Raw genomic sequence first — 18,486 nt, forward strand, 5'->3', positions numbered from 1 at the left:
TTCTGTCCTAATAGCCTCCTTTTTGTCACGAGCGAACCGTCGCAGTTTTTGCTTGATTGGTCTTGCGGTCTTCGAGACGTTTAAGGAGTGCTCGATCAGGTTTCGTGGGACACCGGGCATGTCTGCGGGTTTCCATGCGAAAACGCTCACGTTGTCCCTTAGAAACCTGACGAGCGCGTCTTCCTATTTTGGATCCAGGTTAGCCCCGATGAGGGCTGTCTTCTCGGGGTTGCCTTCGACCAGCTGCACTTCTTTGTACTCCTTGGATTTCGAATTCTTTCTGGCTGTCTCCTGCTCAGGTAATCGGAGCTGGTCGGGGGGCAGCTGTGCGGCTTGGTTTGCTGTTTCCGCCATGCGGATTGAGAGGTCAATTGCCTCGGTGATCTTGAAACTTTCTTCTTCGCAGGTGTACGCAGTGTAGACGTTGCCTCTGACGGTCAGGACACCCTTCTCCGTGGGCACCTTAAGCACTAGGTATGAGTAGTGCGGGACTGCCATGAACTTTGTCAGCGATGGGCGGCCCAGTATGGCGTGGTAGGTCCCGTCGAAGTCCGCGACTACGAAGTTGATGAACTCCGTCCGGAAGTGATCAGGTGTGCCGAATTGGACAGGCAATGTTATCTGTCCGAGGGGCACCGAACTTTGACCTGGCAAAACCCCCCAGAATTGGGCGTCGTAAGGTTTCAGTTGCGCCGGTGATATCTTGAGGGCGGGCAGGCTGTTGCGGAAGAGGATGTCGATGGAGCTTCCCCCGTCCACGAGCACGCGCTCGAATCTGATGCTATTGATGCAGGGATCAAGAATCAGTGGGAAACGACCCGGCTCTGGGATAGCGGCCCACTGGTCCTTCCTGCTGAACGCGATCTCCCTGTGGGACCAGGTGGGAAATTTCGGATCTGCGATCAGCCCGTCCGTGCTATCTATGTTGAGGCAGGCTCTCTTTAACAGCTTTCTTTCTCGCTTGGACTCAGTGGAGACCTTGCCCCCGAAAATGGAGTGGACCACGTCGGTGGGGCTGACGTATTGGTGTCGGGGGTCCCTGTCTTGGTCCTCATCCTCATCTTCGTGGTCGTGCCCGTCGCGTTTGCTACTTTTCTTGGCGGTGTCTTCTTGGGCGGCCCGCCGTGTATAGATACTTTTGAGGACGCGGCACTCTTCCATGGTATGGTTAGACTTTGGGTGTAGCTGGCACGGTCCCTTCAACGTTTTGTTGTAGTCGTCTTGGTAGTCCCGTCGTCCATTGGGACGTTTGACCGTGTTTACTTCGTGGTCGTATTCGCGAGGGCGCTTTCCTCTGAAGTCGTCGCGGCTGTCGCGCCGCCGATCCCAACCCTCTCGGTGATCGCGGTTGTCGGAGCGGCGGTGATTTCTGTTGTCGTAGTGACCACGACCGTCATCTCGCCGGGAGGGCTGGTCGGGGCCTCTCGCATCGTCTCGGATTAGTTTTTCTGCGTCATCAGCATCGGCGTAATTTTTAGCCGTGGCGAGGAGCTCTGCTACCGTTGATGGGCGCTTACGCAACAGCTTGTTCCTCAGCGCTTCATGGAAACGCAAGCCCTTGATAAAGGCTGATATGGCCTCGTCATGAGAAATCTTCGGGATTTTGAGGCGCATATCCGAGAATCGTCGGATGTAATCGCGCAGAGGCTCATTCTTCCTGTCTCTTATCCTTTCAAGGTCATACTTGTTTCCGGGCTGCTCGCATGTGGCGATGAAGTTATCGATGAAAGCCTGTCGTAGCTCTTCCCAAGAGTCGAAGGAGTCCTCGGGCAAGCCGAGAAGCCACTGATGACCAGCCTGGTCGAGGACTACGGGGAAGTAATTAGCCATGACGTGCTCATCTCCTGCCGCTGATCGGACGGCGATTTCATAGAGAGTGATCCAGTTCTCTGGATTTTCCTTGCCGTCGTATTTTTTAAGTTTTTCGAGCTTGAAATTGCGGGGCCACACGACCTGGCGGAGGTGTGAGGAGAACTGCCTTAGGCCCGGAGGACCGTGGGTCGCGTCGTACTCGATGCGGCGCAGGTTTTCGTGGACTGCTCTCTCTGCGGCGCGCCTGTTGATGCGGTCCCGGGCATCTTTGGGAGGGATGTTGTGGCGGAGATCCCTGTGTTGATCTTCTTCTTCTTGGCCGCGTACGCGGTTCTGCTGGCGGCGGCCATCGGCGTCCCGACCACCATCGTCGCGCCGTGAGTCCCCTCGACGGTTGTCGGGGGAGCGGCTGCGGCGACGCCTGCTGGGTGAGGCCCGGCTACGATGAGTCTGGTCGGAGGCGGCTTCCGTATAAGAGACGTCCTGGACTCTCTTGAGCAGAGTGGCTGTCTGTCCCATTGCGGCGATCAGGTGTGCTCGGATACTGGTCCGGACTCCCTGGCATTCGGGGGTGTCAGGAAGCCGATCCAGGTTGGCCATGGCGACGGCCACGTTGGCGCTTGGCGTTTTGTAGACCGGCTGGTCCCCGACCATGTCAAAGGCATCGTTGAGGTTACCTGGTGGCGTCTGTTGTTGCTCGTCCGCACGCCGTCGGGCGCGCTCGGCGTTACGCTGTTCGCGGAGTTGCCTCTGGTCGTCTGTTTCTCCGTCAACAGCCGGTTCGTCGGCGCTGACATTGAATACAATATCCCCTCGCCGGGGGGGGAATATCGGGAATCGGTCGAAACCCGGAGGGTGTGAAGGAAAATCCAGGTCGTAGTCCTCGTCTTCGGTGTTCACAACCTCGGTGGGGACGGAGCCGGTGCTTGAGTTGGTGCTGGAAACCTGGCCGTCCCGTAGCTCTCGGATGGTCACCATGTTGACATGGTGACGATTGTTCCTTGTCGGCGACCAGCCCGCTTTGCTGAAAACGGATTGGACATGCTGTGAGTAAACAGAGGCCGAGTTGGTCAGGCCGCAAGGATAGTCTTCCTTTTTGAGCTCGACGGATCGTCCTGAGGGGGTTGAGGTTATCGTCAGGGACGTTCCCAGCCGTTCGTGTGTGGCGACACGAGTTGGCCGGCGGAATTTCGAAAAATCCGCTCGAGCAGCTTGGTCGGGCCGGCGCAGAACTCCATCTATTAGTTGGGAGACTTCGAGTAGCTTGGAGTCAGCGCGATCGAGCGCTTGGAGGAGGTCCGAGCAGTCGATCTCCCTTCCCTTGTAGAGCGGGAACGGTGGTCGGGAGCTTGGTGCCGTCATGCGTGTGGTCGGAGACGGCGTGATCTCAGATTGGATCTGGATCTCTTTCGGAACCGTGGTCGCGAAACCGCCGCTGCACGTCGTCCACGTGATCTGGCCGACGGTGAACGTGAGGCCTTCGGGCACGGTCGCGGAAGCAGGGATCGTGACCATCTTGTTCGCCGGAAGAGTTGCACGCACACCCCCTACCTGGCGCGCCACTGTCGACGAAAGCTGGTCAGCAGTCTACCTTGGGGTATACCCACGGTAGTAGTTTATCGGTAGACGGTGCGCAAACTACGAACTCGATGGTGACGCAAGACACGGACAAGCTTTTTATCCAGGTTCGGCCGCCAAGTTGGCGTAATACCTACGTCCTGCGTCTGGTTGTATTGATTTGTGCTGAGAGAATATGATGAGATGTCCTAGGGGGGTCCCTTGCCCCTCCTTATATTGTCTGGAGGGCAGGGTTACAGATCTAGAAACTAATCCTAGTCGGTTACAATTGCCATAGGTAATTCGATATCAATTCCTTATTCCAACCGAATAGAATCCTGCTTGATCTCCACGTCTTGTCTCCTTGCGCGAAACTCGGGCTGTCGGATCAAGCCTCGAACTCGTCTCGTAGTGGGCCAAGCTTCCTGGCTGAAGTCTAGCCGTAAGGGTATAGGGGTTTATACCCCCACACCCCCACTTCCCGATTTTTCCACCTCGACGAGGAGATCTGGTCCTCAACGTTAGTAACAACGAACCAGTCATCGATGGAGAAAACGATGATCAAAGACAGCAGCGTGAGCAGCGCAACACCGATCGTGCTCAGGGCGGAAGAAGAACGGCGATAGCTAGTCCCAAACAACCTCGACGACGCCTTCAACATGGTGGGGGACCAGCATGTGTTCAAGACCCCAAGCGCCAACATAGCTGTCGCCATGGCGAACCTCGAACGACTCCCAGACACGCCAGAATATCAGGGTATTCGGTCCAGCATACGGGCACATCTGATCGCCGCCATGGGGCAGACAGCAGATCTCCTCAGAAGGGCCCAAGCCATCTCCTACATGGAGGTCACATCCAACCAGACCCATCGAAGTCAGGCCTCACCACGACCTGGCGCGCATCACCACAGTCGTTCGTGCAATGATGACCGCGGAAAGGCGGCTCGACACGACAGTCGTGGTCGGGCATTCGCCGTAACCGAGAGCAAAGACACGGCCACAACCAGGAGGTCGACTAGGGAAGAAACCGCGATCTTCGACAGAATCTCTCCCACAAAGACACCCATGAACGCATCAATAGTCGTATCAAGGATAGAGTGGCGCACGAAAATGTATGCCGCATCGAGTACGATGCCGCACACGATGCTCCCCGCTTGAACCAATTCTCCTCACATCTCCGACAAGTCGTATGGCCGCGTAATTTCAAACTAGAGAAGCTCAAAAAATATGATGGCAGGGAGAATACCAAAAATTGGATCACCCTTTACGAGATCGCGGTCCGGCCAGCATTATTTCTCGGTCATTCTCGATCAGGCAGGTCACCAGTGGCTTCTTGGCCTGCTTGAAAACTCATTTGATTCATGGGAAGAACTACGGCAGGCGTTCATCGACAACTTCATCGCTACCTGTGAGCAGCCAGGAAACAAATACGATCTCGAGAGGATACGAGACCGGAAGAATGAACCTTTGCGCGATTACATTCGATGCTTCTCGGATATGCGCCTCAAGATCCCAAAGATTTCCCACGACGAAGCTATTTTAGCTTTTATCAAGGGCCTCCATTTCCACAAAGCCCTGAGAAGTAAGTTACTGTGCAAGAGGCCAACCACGGTCGCTGAGTTCCTCGCCACGGCCAAAAATTACGCCGATGCCGATGACGCAGAAAAGCTCATCAGGGAAGACGTCAAAGGAACCCAACAAAACGAGCAGCCTGCTTGACGGGACGATAACCGAGACAACCGCGGACGTTTCGATAACCGTAGGCTTCGGTGCAATGATAATCGCAACCACCGAGAAGGGTGGGACAGGCGCCGCAACCACCATGACGACTTCAAGGGTAAACGACCTCGTGACAACGACCACGAAGTCAACACAGTCAAGCGTTTCACTAGTCGGGGTGATTATCAGGAAGACTACAACATAATTCCACAAGTTTTGGTGATTGTCTATTTCTACAGGGGGTTATCAGAATAAGAACAAAAGGAGATCCACATGTTATATTTACATAGAGAGAATACGTGAAACGCCAACTCAGGAATACTCTAGAAGGCTCGGGAAGACACCAACTAGAAGGTGGGGCCCACCTGCCATAGGGCAGGAGCGGGCGCCCCACCCTCTCAAGGGCGGCCGCCCGGAGGGCTCAGCCAATCACAGTGAATCTTGCGGATCCTGCCTCCACCGACTTTGAGGATTAATCTTAAGCGCACGTTTAAGTCAGTTATTATTCTCTAAGAAGATCAAGAGAAGAATTAGATAGAGAGGGGTCTCTCGAATGGATCTGTCTCTATAGGATTCTTAGCCACCATCTCAATTAGATCTCTATAGTTCTTTAGCATAGCTACATACGAATAGATCTAGAAGAAGTCAAGTTAATCTTGGAGTCCGGATCAATCTTCAGTTCTTGGTAAACTCTTATTCTCTTTGTTATACTCATATTAGTTCTTGCTACTATGAATATGACTTTGATCTATTTGATTATATTGGATTTGACTTTATTCTATTTGTTTATATTCTCAATTATATTGTTCTTAGTCTACTTTGATTATATGCTTAGTGTAGTTAGATTAGAATTATGTTTATGCATAGGATCATATAGCGCTTACTCATTAGGCAGATGGGTAAGTGATAGATATTGTGTAGGCGAGGTGCCTAGACCGTATTTATCTGCGATTACCCCTTATAGTCTGGAGCTTGAGGTAGATCGTGGGAGTGACAGTCCTGTTAAGTCCTTTGTATTCCTTCTCCCAATTGTAAGGATTGTAGAGCACCATTATTATAGGGAAGTGATTGCTATGTTCATGATCTTTCTTGCTAATATCACTATGCATAGATATAACCTTTTCTAGTGATGATGCTAAGTGTACTTGCACTAATCATTGTATGCTTTGACAGTATAGTTAGAATACTTAGGATTTATTCTTGTAGATTGTCCTAGTACCATGCTAGTGGTATAGACTTAGAGTAATCTAATTGAGATGATTATCATGTTTATCTTATGGCTATGAATTCTTATTTATCATCAGTCACTTATTATCCATATTCATATATTTATCTTATGTGACACTTACCCTGCATGAGAGATAGATAAAGACATGGTTAAGGTCTCCATGATTACATGCAATGCTCATTGCTCATTATCCATTGCAAGTCCCTTCTCAGTGGTAAAAATATAAATAATGATACCTGGAATACTCCTGGTTAAAATGCTACATCGGTATTATCTGTGCGCTTATGGATCCTTTATTTATTTATTCTTAGAAAAGCATATAGATTTAATACTAGAACTTCTACATCATGTTAGGGATGACAACCTATCTTAAGTGATGTTAAGTAATTTTGACGCCATTGCTAGGGATAGGTTTAAAAGTCTATTTTTAGTAGTTGTGTTAAGAAGTCTCAACATCATCATAGGGGGTCTCGAGCGCACCAATAGAAAAAGACACCCGAGCCCCGGGGTCGGGCGAGGCGAAAATCACTCTATATCCTTCAAGGCTTTGGTATCAGGCCTCAGGCAAGGCAGAGGTGGTTCAGCCTCGTCCGAGGCTTGAGGGTTAGGTCTCAGGCGAGGTAGAGATGATAGGTTGGTCTCGGCTTTCACCGAGGCCTAGTAATCGGGTCTCAGGTGAAGCGAGGAATGACTGTTTAGCTTATCTAGCCTACTGTAAAAAAGGGGGGAAATGAGATTCTCGGCTCTTTGCTTTGGCCTGAGTTATGATACCCGACACCAATCCACCTATACCAAGAGGGTACTTGAAAAGTTAAATATGGGCAAGTGCCACCCTCTGAAAACCCACATGGTGGTCCGATCCCTAGAAGCGGATAAGGACCCATTTCAGACCAAAGGGTGATGATGAGGAAGTATTAGGACCCAAAGTTTGATACTTGAGTGCCATCGGAGCACTAATGTACCTTACGAACTGCACAAGGCCTAATATTGTGTTCGCAGTGAATTTGTTAGCAAGATACAGTGCAACCCCAACCAGGAGACATTGGGTTGGCATCAAGACTAGCCTAAGGTACCTAGGTACCCAAGACCTTGGTCTATGGTTTCCAAAGAATCAAAAGAACCAACCATGGTGGGATATGTTGATGCTGGCTATATGTCTGACCCACATAATGCTAGATTATAGACTAGTTTTATCGTTTTCTGTGGTGGTGCAGCCATTTCCTAGCGGTCTATGAAGCAGACCCTGGTTGTCACATAAACCAACCACTTAGAGACAATTGCTTTGTATGAGACTACATGAGAATGTATTAGGTTGTAGTGAATGATTAATCACATCTAGAAGTCATGTGGTTTGAACATCGATGACAACCACACCATTATCTCTGAAGATAATGCGGCTTGTGTTGCACAGATGCATATGGGTTATGTCAAGAGCAATCTCACAAAGCATATTGCTCCAAAATTCTTTTATCCTCATGAGCTCCAAAAGAGCAGGGAGATAAACATCTTGCAAGCAAGGTCATGTGAAAATCTTGTAGATCTCTTTATGAAATCTCTATCCAACTCTAGCTTTCATAGGTGCGTCCATAGAATTGGCATGAGGCAACTCAGAGAGTTGCAGGGTTTAGGGGGGACCAACCTCGAGGACATAATCCATAATCTTGATCCTAAAGATCATGAGTAAAGTCCTGAAGACTTATCTTTGACATCAACTGTTGTACTTTTTTTCTCTTGATGAGTTTTCCCATAGCATAGATTTGGCCAAGGGGGAGTGTTGAAAACCAAAGTCTTCCAACAATATATGAACAAGAGACTTTGAATGGTGGTCAAATTAATGAAGAGGAAGAGAAAATTCAAACCCTTCACACACTATAAATCTTAGCCTCCTCTCCTACATATAGGAGGTCCTTTTCACCAGTTGTAATAACAAGAAAGAAAAGTGAAAGTAAAGTACAACAAGTTCCTCTTCCTCCCATTTCCCTATGTCCCAAGTTCCTGTGTTGTGTGTGCTTGTGTGCTAGAACTCGAATTCTAACACTGTCAACATATTCCAAGCCTATGTGTTATCTTTTCTTATTATCAACATAAATTTGCTCCTTTATATTCTTGCAATTTGGTCATACCTCTGTACATCTTTGCTTTTCAGGTTATGAAACTAATTTATCAATTATGGCGTATATTAAGTATGCCATTCTCCTAGCCACCCAGCATGGCCAAATGACAATAAGTAGGTATATGTTCCCCACTCTAGCAGCTTTCTTTCTCTCTATCTATCTAGGTCTTTGGTCCACAAAACTCACTCAACTTTCATTTAGTCTTTATCCAAGATTCATCTTTCAAACCTATATTTTTTTAGAGTTCGAGGGCCAAACAAGCCCCAACCTTCCAACTATATAGTGAAAAGACCATAAAATAGTTTGCAACACCAGGTTTTCAGAATAGATCCCAAAAAACTCACACCGGCCAGGTGGAGGGAAAACAAAGCATAGTCACTATGAACTACTAACAACCATGAGCTCGAAGAAAAAGAAAAGCAGAGCGCACACTGCAACTGCAGCCACGACAAACAAAAAGTACTAGCGAGACAAACATTCTTAAAGGACAAACAAGTTCTTCAAGCATCAAAGCACTCTAAACTTGCAGATCAATTAGCATCAACATCGTCTTGATGACAGGTCTTAATTGTATCACTCATTAACCTCCTTGAGATTCTTCACAAAAAGCTTCAGCATATCCTTTTTCGACAGACACAGGATCTCCTAGTTTTGCAAGAGCCCAGCTATCTTGTAGAGCAGTATATCCATACTTCTCCAGCCAACATTCTGAAAAAGAATCTCATTCCTGAGTTTCCAGATACTCCAAAAAATAGTATAAGTTATCATATTTAAAATACAATGTCTTTTATTTCTCAACTAGAATTGCCCTACAAAATTTAAGTCTAAACCAACGGTGGTGCCAAGGATATTTGAAATGATATTCCAACATTAAGTGGCCACCACACAATCAAAGAACGTGTTGAACGGATTCAGGTTCAGAGCAAAAAGACAAGTAGGATCCTCTACTTCTCTTCGTTTGGCTAAATTATCTCTAGTCAAACACTTGTTCATCAATTTCCAAAGAAAAAAATGAACTCTAGGGGATCTTAAGGTGCCATAAAGCAAGAACATGTACAGATTTAATACCCCTAAAGTTGATGACATTATAGAGCAGAAGAGTTGAAAAGCCATATCATCTCAACTTCATCATCACTTAAACTAATAGTGGAGAGAATCTCAACAACATCTAGCCAAACCTGATATAACTCCTCACTAACGTTCCTTCTAAAGGTGCATTTTAGCTCCTGTCCATCCCAAAGTTCAGCAATTGACTTATTTTTCTCATTTAAGATCCTATAAAGTGGCCAGAATTGAATTGCCAGGCTAGAAGAGCCTAGCCAATTGTCCTCCCATGATCTAATTCTTCTACCATTGCCTATTTTCCATCTGTAGCCCATCCTAGCTGCTTGGGCAATCAACTAAAACCTTCAAAAAAATGAAATCCCCCACTGTTCTCGATTGAAAGATGTTTGTTTTTTGAATATCATACTTAAAATCTATTAGCTCTCCAGAGCTTTTTTCTATCAGAGTTAATATCTCTTAAGCCAATATCCTAACAAACTGATATTTAATTCTCTTAAACTAGGTATACCCAGACCACCAAAATCTTTACATATAGAAACCATCTCCCAATTAGCTAAGTGATATTTATGATTATCAATTGTGTCAATCCACAAGTAGTTCCCCATATGTGTATTTAACAACTTAATGGCCCACTTTGGAAATTTAATAAAGGAAAGCAAATAGACAAGAATACTGTTGATGGTCCTTAAGTACTAAATTTAACCATCAACTAAACATGGAAAAGGATCAATATGTACCAAACATCTAGAATTAGGGTTTTATCTGATAGAATTCCACGAGCTTTGGTGTTTATCTATTTCTGCAGGGGGTTATCAGAAAATATGGAGAGAAGACCCACATGTCATGTTTACAACGAGATAATTATGTGTCGCGCAATTTTCCTTAATCTAGAAGAGTCCAGAAGCCACGGGAACGAACGGGAGACCGGACGGGCTCGGGGGCAGGGCGCCTGCCCTCCCCCCTTGGGCACCCGCCCAGGTCTCGGGGCCAATCCGAACCAAACTCTTGGATCGTGCTCCACCGACCTAAAGGATCAAGGAAAACCGTGCGATCAATGTCGGTTTGATCCGACGGCCCAAATTCACTTGAAAGGACTATATAATCAAGGCCTCTCCACCCCTTAGGGAGAGAAGAGAAGAGGAGAAATCATTATCAGAGGTAGCCATCAAAGTTAGGGTTTAGAACTTCTCTCCCACAGAGAATTAGAATTAGCTACTCCCTAATCCTTCAAGTTTAGAGGATTGATTAGATAGCAATTAGAGAAGTAGAGCACTACGCTCTGGATTCGGATCTTCGGTAATAAAGATTGGTATTATTCATATCTTTCTCTAATACTTTGTTCTAATTGCATTATGTCTCTATTTATTATGCTCTTAGTTTGCTCTAGTTCTATATTTGATATAGTTATGATTGATAATGAGTTTATGTATAAGTTTGCAAAGCGCTTAGCTCTTGACGCGCGGGAGTTAAGTGGTAGATCACATGTGGGCGTGGTGCTTAGATGTTATTAACCTGCAAATGTATCCTATTGGCCGGGTTGTGTGGTAGTTCGCGATAGTGACAGCTTCGTTGATTCTTATATAGTCCACCCTCCGTTGATAGGACAGGCAGAATTTGTATTGCGGAGTAAGTCTTGCGATGCTCTGATTTTCTTTAGCAATGTTCCTTATACATAAATGAAGAGTCTTTTATGCTATACATGATCTTGTAGATAACTAGAGTAGATTGTGACTTAGTGATAGTAGATAACAGATAACTTAGAATCCATTCTCTAGCTAATCCGACATCACCTTACATATATGAGGAGTAGTCTATTTTCTAATCGCTGTGTTATTTACCCATGAACTTATAATTCATTATCATTATCTTTATGGTTTACCCCCTGCCAAAGTAAGTGACTGTGTGACGAGTTTCTCATTAGTAATCATGTTCTTGCAAGTTTATCTCTAGTCTATGCCTTGATAGATTTTATTTATCTCCACCGTTCTCTTAAGCAAAATTATAAATAACGATACCTGGAATACTTACCTGGTGAAATGCTACAAGGAGGTGTTTTATCTGTGCGCTTGCGGATAGAATAGATTATTTTCTAGAGAGCCTTTACATTTATAAATACCTTTGTAAACTCTGGCACCATGCTGGGGATGACAACCTAGTATCTAAGTGGTGTTAGCTAGTGTCAACAAATACTAGCAAGACAAGTCTGTATAAGCATGGCCCTAGCAGATAGAGAAAGCAGTTTCCCTCTCCAACCAGCTATCCTCTTAAGGATATTGTCAACTTAAGGTTGGATATCATTTCGAGAAAGTATGTCACAATGCAAAGGTGTATTTCAAAGGGAAAGCACCCACAGAACAAGAAAAAATCTGAGCAAACCTTTGGATCTCATCTTCTTCTAATAATTAGGACTATCTCACTTTTGTGAAAGTTGACTCTCATACTAGAGAGTTGTTCATACAACATGAAAAATCACTTGAGGTTTACAAGGGTTTATTCCAACTGTGTCATCTGCATATTGCAGTGATACAAGTAAGCCCTCCTCTTCTAAAGTCCCCTAACACACCTTGAATCAACCCTCTTCCTACAGACTTGTCAATCATCCTAGCTAGTCCATCTCCCACTAAGTTGAAAAGCATGGGGGAGAGGGGGTCTCCTTGTCATAAACTTTTACCAAGTTTAAAGAAAGAGCTTTCCTCTCCATTGACTAAAATACCCAAAGATCCACCTACTACTATTTTCTTGATCCAATTTATCAAAAGGGGATCAAAGTTTCTATCTCTTAGCATGTCAAACAGGAAATGCCAACTCACTGTATCATAAGCTTTTTCCAAGGTTCAAAAAGGCACTCCTAGGCACTCGCATGGGCGCGCTTACGCGCTAGGTAGAGGGGTGCCGCCTCGCCTATGGGGGTAGGCGGAGGATAAGCATGGCTGGGAGGAGGGCAGGCTGCGAGCGAGGCCAAGAGGCGACAGGCGACGAGCAGAGGCTGGGGCACGACCGCACGACTGGCTGGAAGGCGGGTGGGCACAACTGTGAGGACACATAACAACAGAGATGGCGGCCACGGAGATGACAGGCACAACCAAGAGGAGTGGGCAGCGTCAGAGAAGGAGGGAGGACTGAGGAGGAGGGAAGCAGAGATAGACACCGCGCGTCAGAGGAGGGAGAAGGCGCGCATTTGAATAGGTAACAGAGTAAAATATTGCCACCCAATTTTAGGCTCTGGAAATACTTAGGCCTTGTGTTCAGTTCTGAAAAAATTTTGGTTTTGGGTACTATAGCATTTTTGTTTTTATTTAACAATTATTGTTCAATCATAGATTAATTAGGCTCAAAGGATTCATCTAGCGATTTACAGCCAAATTGTACAATTAGTTTTTGTTTTTGTCTATATTTAATGCTCCATGCATGTGCCGCAAAATTTGATGTGATAGGAGATCTTAAAAAGTTTTTGTTTTGGATGGTGGACTTCGGCCTTGTTTAGTTTACACCAAAAATCAAAAACTTTTCAAGATTTTCTGTCACATCGAATCTTGCGGCACATGTATAGAGCATTAAATATAAATAAAAATAAAAACTAATTGTATAGTTTACCTATAAATCGCGAGACAAATTTTTTAAACCTAGTTACTTCATAATTAGACAATGTTTATTAAATAAAAACAAAAGTGTTGCAGGGTGGTGGACACCAGCTTCGGAGTAGCAGGGAGAGCAGTGCGCAATGACGGAGCCACCCTAGCGGCAGGGTGGGGCGGCCGCCCCAGCTACCAACGGCGTCGTCCAAGACCCCCGAACCCCCTCTTCTTCCTTAGCTTTGGCTACCGGGCTACCGAGGAGAGGCCGCTCTGCCGCAAGAAGACCACCGGTGCCGAGCAAGAGCGAGCCGCAAGCACTGAGTATCGAAGAAGACGATGTCTGGTTCTACTAGGTAGTGGGAACTAAGCCTTTTTTTTAAGATTAGCCCAAGGGCCCAACAAAGGTCCAATTTGGCTCCCTAAATCTCCAATCCAGCAACACGGTCTGGCTCTCATGCTTAGCTTCCCGAACCCCCAATTCTGTATTAACGCAAATGCTGCCACCATTGCCAGGCACCGCCCGTGGCTCACTTCGCCGCCTGCTGCAAGGAACCAGCCACGCGCTCGCCACCACCCTCGCCAGCCGCTGCTAGGCGCCAGCGCGGCACACTGCTCGTCCACTCACTGCCATCGCTAGGAACGATGGAGGGAGGAGAAGCGGAACTTGGCAGGGGCAGTGCCAGTTATTTAATTTATTTTGCAAATTTGAGGCAACATCTTATGTTATTCATCCGCCTTTTTCACAATAACTTTTGTGATTCTAGTTTTTTTGCTATATTTTTTACAATCATAGTCGATGAATATTGTGTGATTTGTGCCACAAGCTTTTTCGTTCATCTTCATGTTAGAACTCGCCCCAGCTATAATTTTTTTCTGGCTCCGTCATTGGCAGTGCGCATTATGCCCTGCCACCCTGAGTACCACCAAGTAGCAGTACTACGATGAGACAAATGACTGATAAGTCATCATGACACATTGCTAAATGCTAATGCTTGAATGAGGTCCTGTTTAGATTGCTGATGAAAATTTTTTGGGTGTTACATCGGATGTGTCGGAAGGATGTCGGAAGGGCTTTTTAGAAACTAATAAAAAAACAACTTACATAGCTCGTCAGAAAACTGCAAAACAAATCTATTAAGCATAATTAATATGTCATTAGCACATGTGGGTTACTGTAGCACTTAAGGCTAATCATGGAGTAACTAGGCTTAAAAGATTTGTCTCGCGATTTTTAACCAAATTGTGTAATTAGTTTATTTTTTTATGTACATTTAATGTTCCATGCATATGTCCAAAGATTCGATGTGATTGATGAAAAAATTTTGGGTGGCAAACTAGATGGTGTAAGATTCCAGAATCCACCGGCAATGACCAGCGCCATAAATCTACCTCTGAATGTGTTCCATTCTGTTTACCTTTGAAGCCAACATGGATTTTTGCTGAGCTACCAATATTTAGGTCTTGTTAGTTCCCACCAAAAAACCAAAAATTGATTCTCTGTCACATCGAATCTTGTAGCATATGTATAGAATATTAAATATAGACGAAAACAAAACTAATTGCACAGTTTGCCTGTAAATTATGAGATAAATCTTTTGAGTCTAGTTAGTCTATGATTGGATAATGTTTGTCAAATAAAAACAAAAATGCTACAGTACCGAAATCCAAATTTTTTTCGGAACTAAACAAGGCCTTAGACACAAAAGCCTTCATTACTTCATGTTGTTTGTTTCAGACAACAGTAGCATATGTGCCTGCTCCTTGGCAAGTTTCCTATCATCCTTCCTGATTTTTACTTTGGAGCCTTTATTTCTTTAGTTTCCATGCCATGCAAAGCAAATTAGCCTTATTCCCTTTTCCCCGTGACATTTATAGCCTCTGTTGATTGGGTGTAACAAAGATCATATCAGACACTACGGGTCCACAACACATGCAATTTCTTGTATATTTACTAAAATTTGTCTGCACCGGTGAATGTAGCTCATTATTTTTATATTAAACATGCCTAAGACAGATCTATGGAGTGTTTTGGATAAACCTTCGCTTTTCTCGGTCTACACATAATAAACGGCGGTTCATCACGCCTAGAACTTCAACGCATTCGATCTTGACTAAGTATGTTATATTGGATTCACGTGCACTTAATAGCAAACAAATTTTAAGTGATGCTACACTCTTAGTCAATTCCTCATTTTTCTTCACCCGCAGCTTCTCTATATGTCCATGTTTTCTCTTAATATATCTACATTGACACAAAATTCTGCACTGCATGTTGAATGACACATCTTATCTTATTATTATATATATACTCTTAGGGCACTGACTCTATCATAAAGTCTAAAGTTATTTATTACCTCGAACAATGTGTTGGAGTCTAAATAAAATTTAGAGTCTTATTTTTTCTACATCTTTCTTTAATAAATATATTGCCACATCAGCAAAATACTATAAATAATATGTAAATAATTGTCTTTGCCTCTATGATAAAGTCTTGCATTGTAAGTGCCCTTATAAAGCTAAACCCTACTAGATGAATTCTTTCTTCAAACCAGGTGTCCACATTATTATTCACTAAGTGACCTACTAAATATTCTATCTCTCTCATGCAAGATGTCCACATCATTTCTAACTAAATCTATTACATCCCATATTAATGATAAAAAATAACCATATCATCTATATCATGCGAAATGCTTTAAATCTTTAATCTATTAATATACAAGTTATGTACATACACTATTTGTTTCATCACTAATTCCTCTGTAATGTAACTAAATATTAGTTTTTCTTCTATTAGCTTAGCAATTTTTTACTAGATCTAATACAATAAAATACATGCAAGTCAAATTCATAAATATGTATACATACATAATAATATACTGAATATCATATACTAATCCTATGTATATAATGATTTATTTTAAGAAAATCTCACAGCAACGTGCGGAAAATTCATCTAGTACTCCTATAAAGCTAAATCCCACTACTTATTTCTCTCAACATGTAAGTTATCCAACTAAGCAACCCATTATCACATACAATAAAAATCCACTAACACATACAACTATAGTATCCACATCAGCAAGTCACTATATTTTTGCTCAAACGAAATAGCGACTTCAACACTAGTCTCACATCCATGCAATGCAAAAGAGTTAACGCGAGCCCAATAAAGAGGTTTTAAGCAATGGCGACATGACCAGAACTATCCTATTTTGGAGGTTATACTTCCATTCCTGAGCTTAATACCGATTCTCAGTAGAAAATACCGCCCATGCGCGGTCGATGTGGTCTTCGGCACCAAAATGGTCGACCGGCAGCAACCCGAACTCTGCATCGGCCAGCCTCTGCAGGATCACCGGGGTGAAGCTCCGCGCTAATGCATGAAGCGTGGTAGAAGCGCCCGCATGTTTCGTGGTTACAACGAAACACCTGATCACAATATGCATTGTTTATATAAGGAAACTTGCAACCAAAGTGGCAGCCGCAACAATAGTACTCACATACATACTACTATAAACAGCTAATCAATACATATATGCAAAGAGCAAGCTGAGCAACAATGGACTATTTAACTACATACAGTGATTCAGTCACTTTGAGAGACTAGTAAAATCTACCAGTGGAATCAGCATAATGGCAATTGAACCACAAGATAGATTAATATGCCCACGGAATCTTCAGTTGCATTCTTAGGACGAGTTACATTCCATTTTCGAATCTTGATAGTAATTGTCTACTATTCGAGATATAAAAGACAACGTCATCTAGTGTTTCTCATTTTGTGTGAAGATAAATTTATTAATTTTACGGTGATAAGTACTTAGCAATTCTCAATGCTGGCAGACTCTTTGCTTAATCGCACGCGAGGTCGATCTCAAGCAACCGTCAAAAGACCTGAGTCTAAAGGGTATAACTTCACCAGGATGCAACCTGGTCGAATGTGTTAACAACACTACTAGTTGTGGCCGATCTTTTGCTAAGATGGTCCAACTACGGTTGTGTTGGGTCAACCTCCTTAGGCACTCAATAGAAGCACATTGTATGTTTCCTTAAATTATACTTAATACAATGATATGTAATTTTTTGCATATTCAAGGAAAAAAAAGAGGGCCACTAGACTATCTCTAAAGCCAAATGTTTTGAGGGTTAAACAAAAGACTTATTATCTCGCTAACGTTAAGAGTAACGGGAAGGACATCGCCCTCCTCCCTTCACCACCGACACCACCAGCAGGATACTGTCAGTATCATCACTTCTGCATGTCTTCACCACTAACTCGTCTAACATCAAAGATACCGGAGAGCATCTCTATCTTAATCTAATGTAGGTGTTCTAATTTTAAACAGGTAATATTGTTTTTTTCCTTGAAAAGCCGCAATATATTGTTTTTAAGTCTTCAAGATATAAGAAATAGTAGGAACAAAGGACATCACATCACATACACATGTATCTGAAAAATACAATACCTGAGGGTGGTTGCCAACACCAGAAGATCCCCTTATCCCGCAGCTGGCACATCGATGTTGCCTGTTTCTGCAGCTATGACAGATAAAATTCTGCATAGCCTAGAATCGATTTTGCACACATTATGTTTCTTTTTTTCTGAAACAGTTATGTTTTTCTAAGCCACATGAATGATGGTTTACCTCTACTTGTGCTTCAGTGAAGCCTAGTGACCTGCAGCCAGATGGATGACCCGAAGCTCTGGTCGCATGGAACGACCTCAAACATGGACCCTCACAGCTAATAATAAACATGAAAAAAAAATACAAAAAGTATAATCAAAACAACCCGTGGGATGTGTGTGTGGAGGAGCAGACAGGAAAAGAGAGCACAAATCCTAATTTGTGAATCAACTACGAATTTCGAAGTTGAGGCAAGCATTAGCGCACTACGAAAAGTTTTTGTTCATTGTAGCACGAGATTAACTTTCGTTAAAAAAAATAATGAGGTTGGATGCGAACATTCAAAAAGGGCAAGGTTAAAACGTAAGAACGGGCAGGATTGACGTGATGTTCAGCCATAATGTATGGAAACCATATAACAACAGATCTAAAAACCTGGAGAGGGAAGAACTCTGCTTGGCGCTACTGGAGAAGATCTAGATCGATCAAAAGACTCACCACAGCAAGTCGCCGCCATCGCCGCACAGGGCGCACACGACGTCATTGAGTTCAGCGTCAAAATCGTAGTCCTCACCTCTTAGGCCCACAGGATCGATCACCACTCCGTTCGGCGACTCGCCGCCGCCGCCACCACCTTCCATAGCTGCTGCGACTTCGATCCGGCAACCTAGCGCTGTGTGGGACTTGGCACGGAGGGGATACGGAATCGAAGTCGAAGGGGCGGAGGAAGTTGAGTTCGGCTCGCGATGGAAGGGGTCCGGGATTTATATGGGGTTTGACGTTTCACAC

The 18,486-nt window shown here is 44.4% G+C and overlaps 1 protein-coding gene across 1 annotated transcript; it reads right to left on the bottom strand.

Annotated features, from left to right (window-relative positions):
- Positions 16,060-18,486, bottom strand: LOC8071059 (protein ENHANCED DOWNY MILDEW 2). The gene is made up of 4 exons (XM_021465397.1): positions 18,196-18,486; positions 17,719-17,815; positions 17,539-17,637; positions 16,060-16,501 (listed from the first exon to the last, which is right to left on the bottom strand). Exons 1-4 carry the CDS (start codon positions 18,336-18,338, stop codon positions 16,325-16,327), a joined length of 516 nt encoding a protein of 171 aa, XP_021321072.1. The 5' UTR covers positions 18,339-18,486; the 3' UTR covers positions 16,060-16,324.

The sequence above is a fragment of the Sorghum bicolor genome, chromosome 7, assembly GCF_000003195.3.
Source record: "Sorghum bicolor cultivar BTx623 chromosome 7, Sorghum_bicolor_NCBIv3, whole genome shotgun sequence".
Taxonomy (NCBI): Eukaryota; Viridiplantae; Streptophyta; class Magnoliopsida; order Poales; family Poaceae; genus Sorghum; species Sorghum bicolor.

Excerpts from the sequence above, each read along its gene's own strand:
- LOC8071059 (XM_021465397.1), bottom strand. The coding sequence starts at position 18,338 with ATGGAAGGTGGTGGCGGCGGCGGCGAGTCGCCGAACGGAGTGGTGATC. Across the intron at positions 17,816-18,195 it reads GATGGCGGCGACTTGCTGTG|CTGTGAGGGTCCATGTTTGA; the intron begins GTGAGTCTTTTG and ends GTTTATTATTAG. Across the intron at positions 17,638-17,718 it reads TCACTGAAGCACAAGTAGAG|GCTATGCAGAATTTTATCTG; the intron begins GTAAACCATCAT and ends AATCGATTCTAG.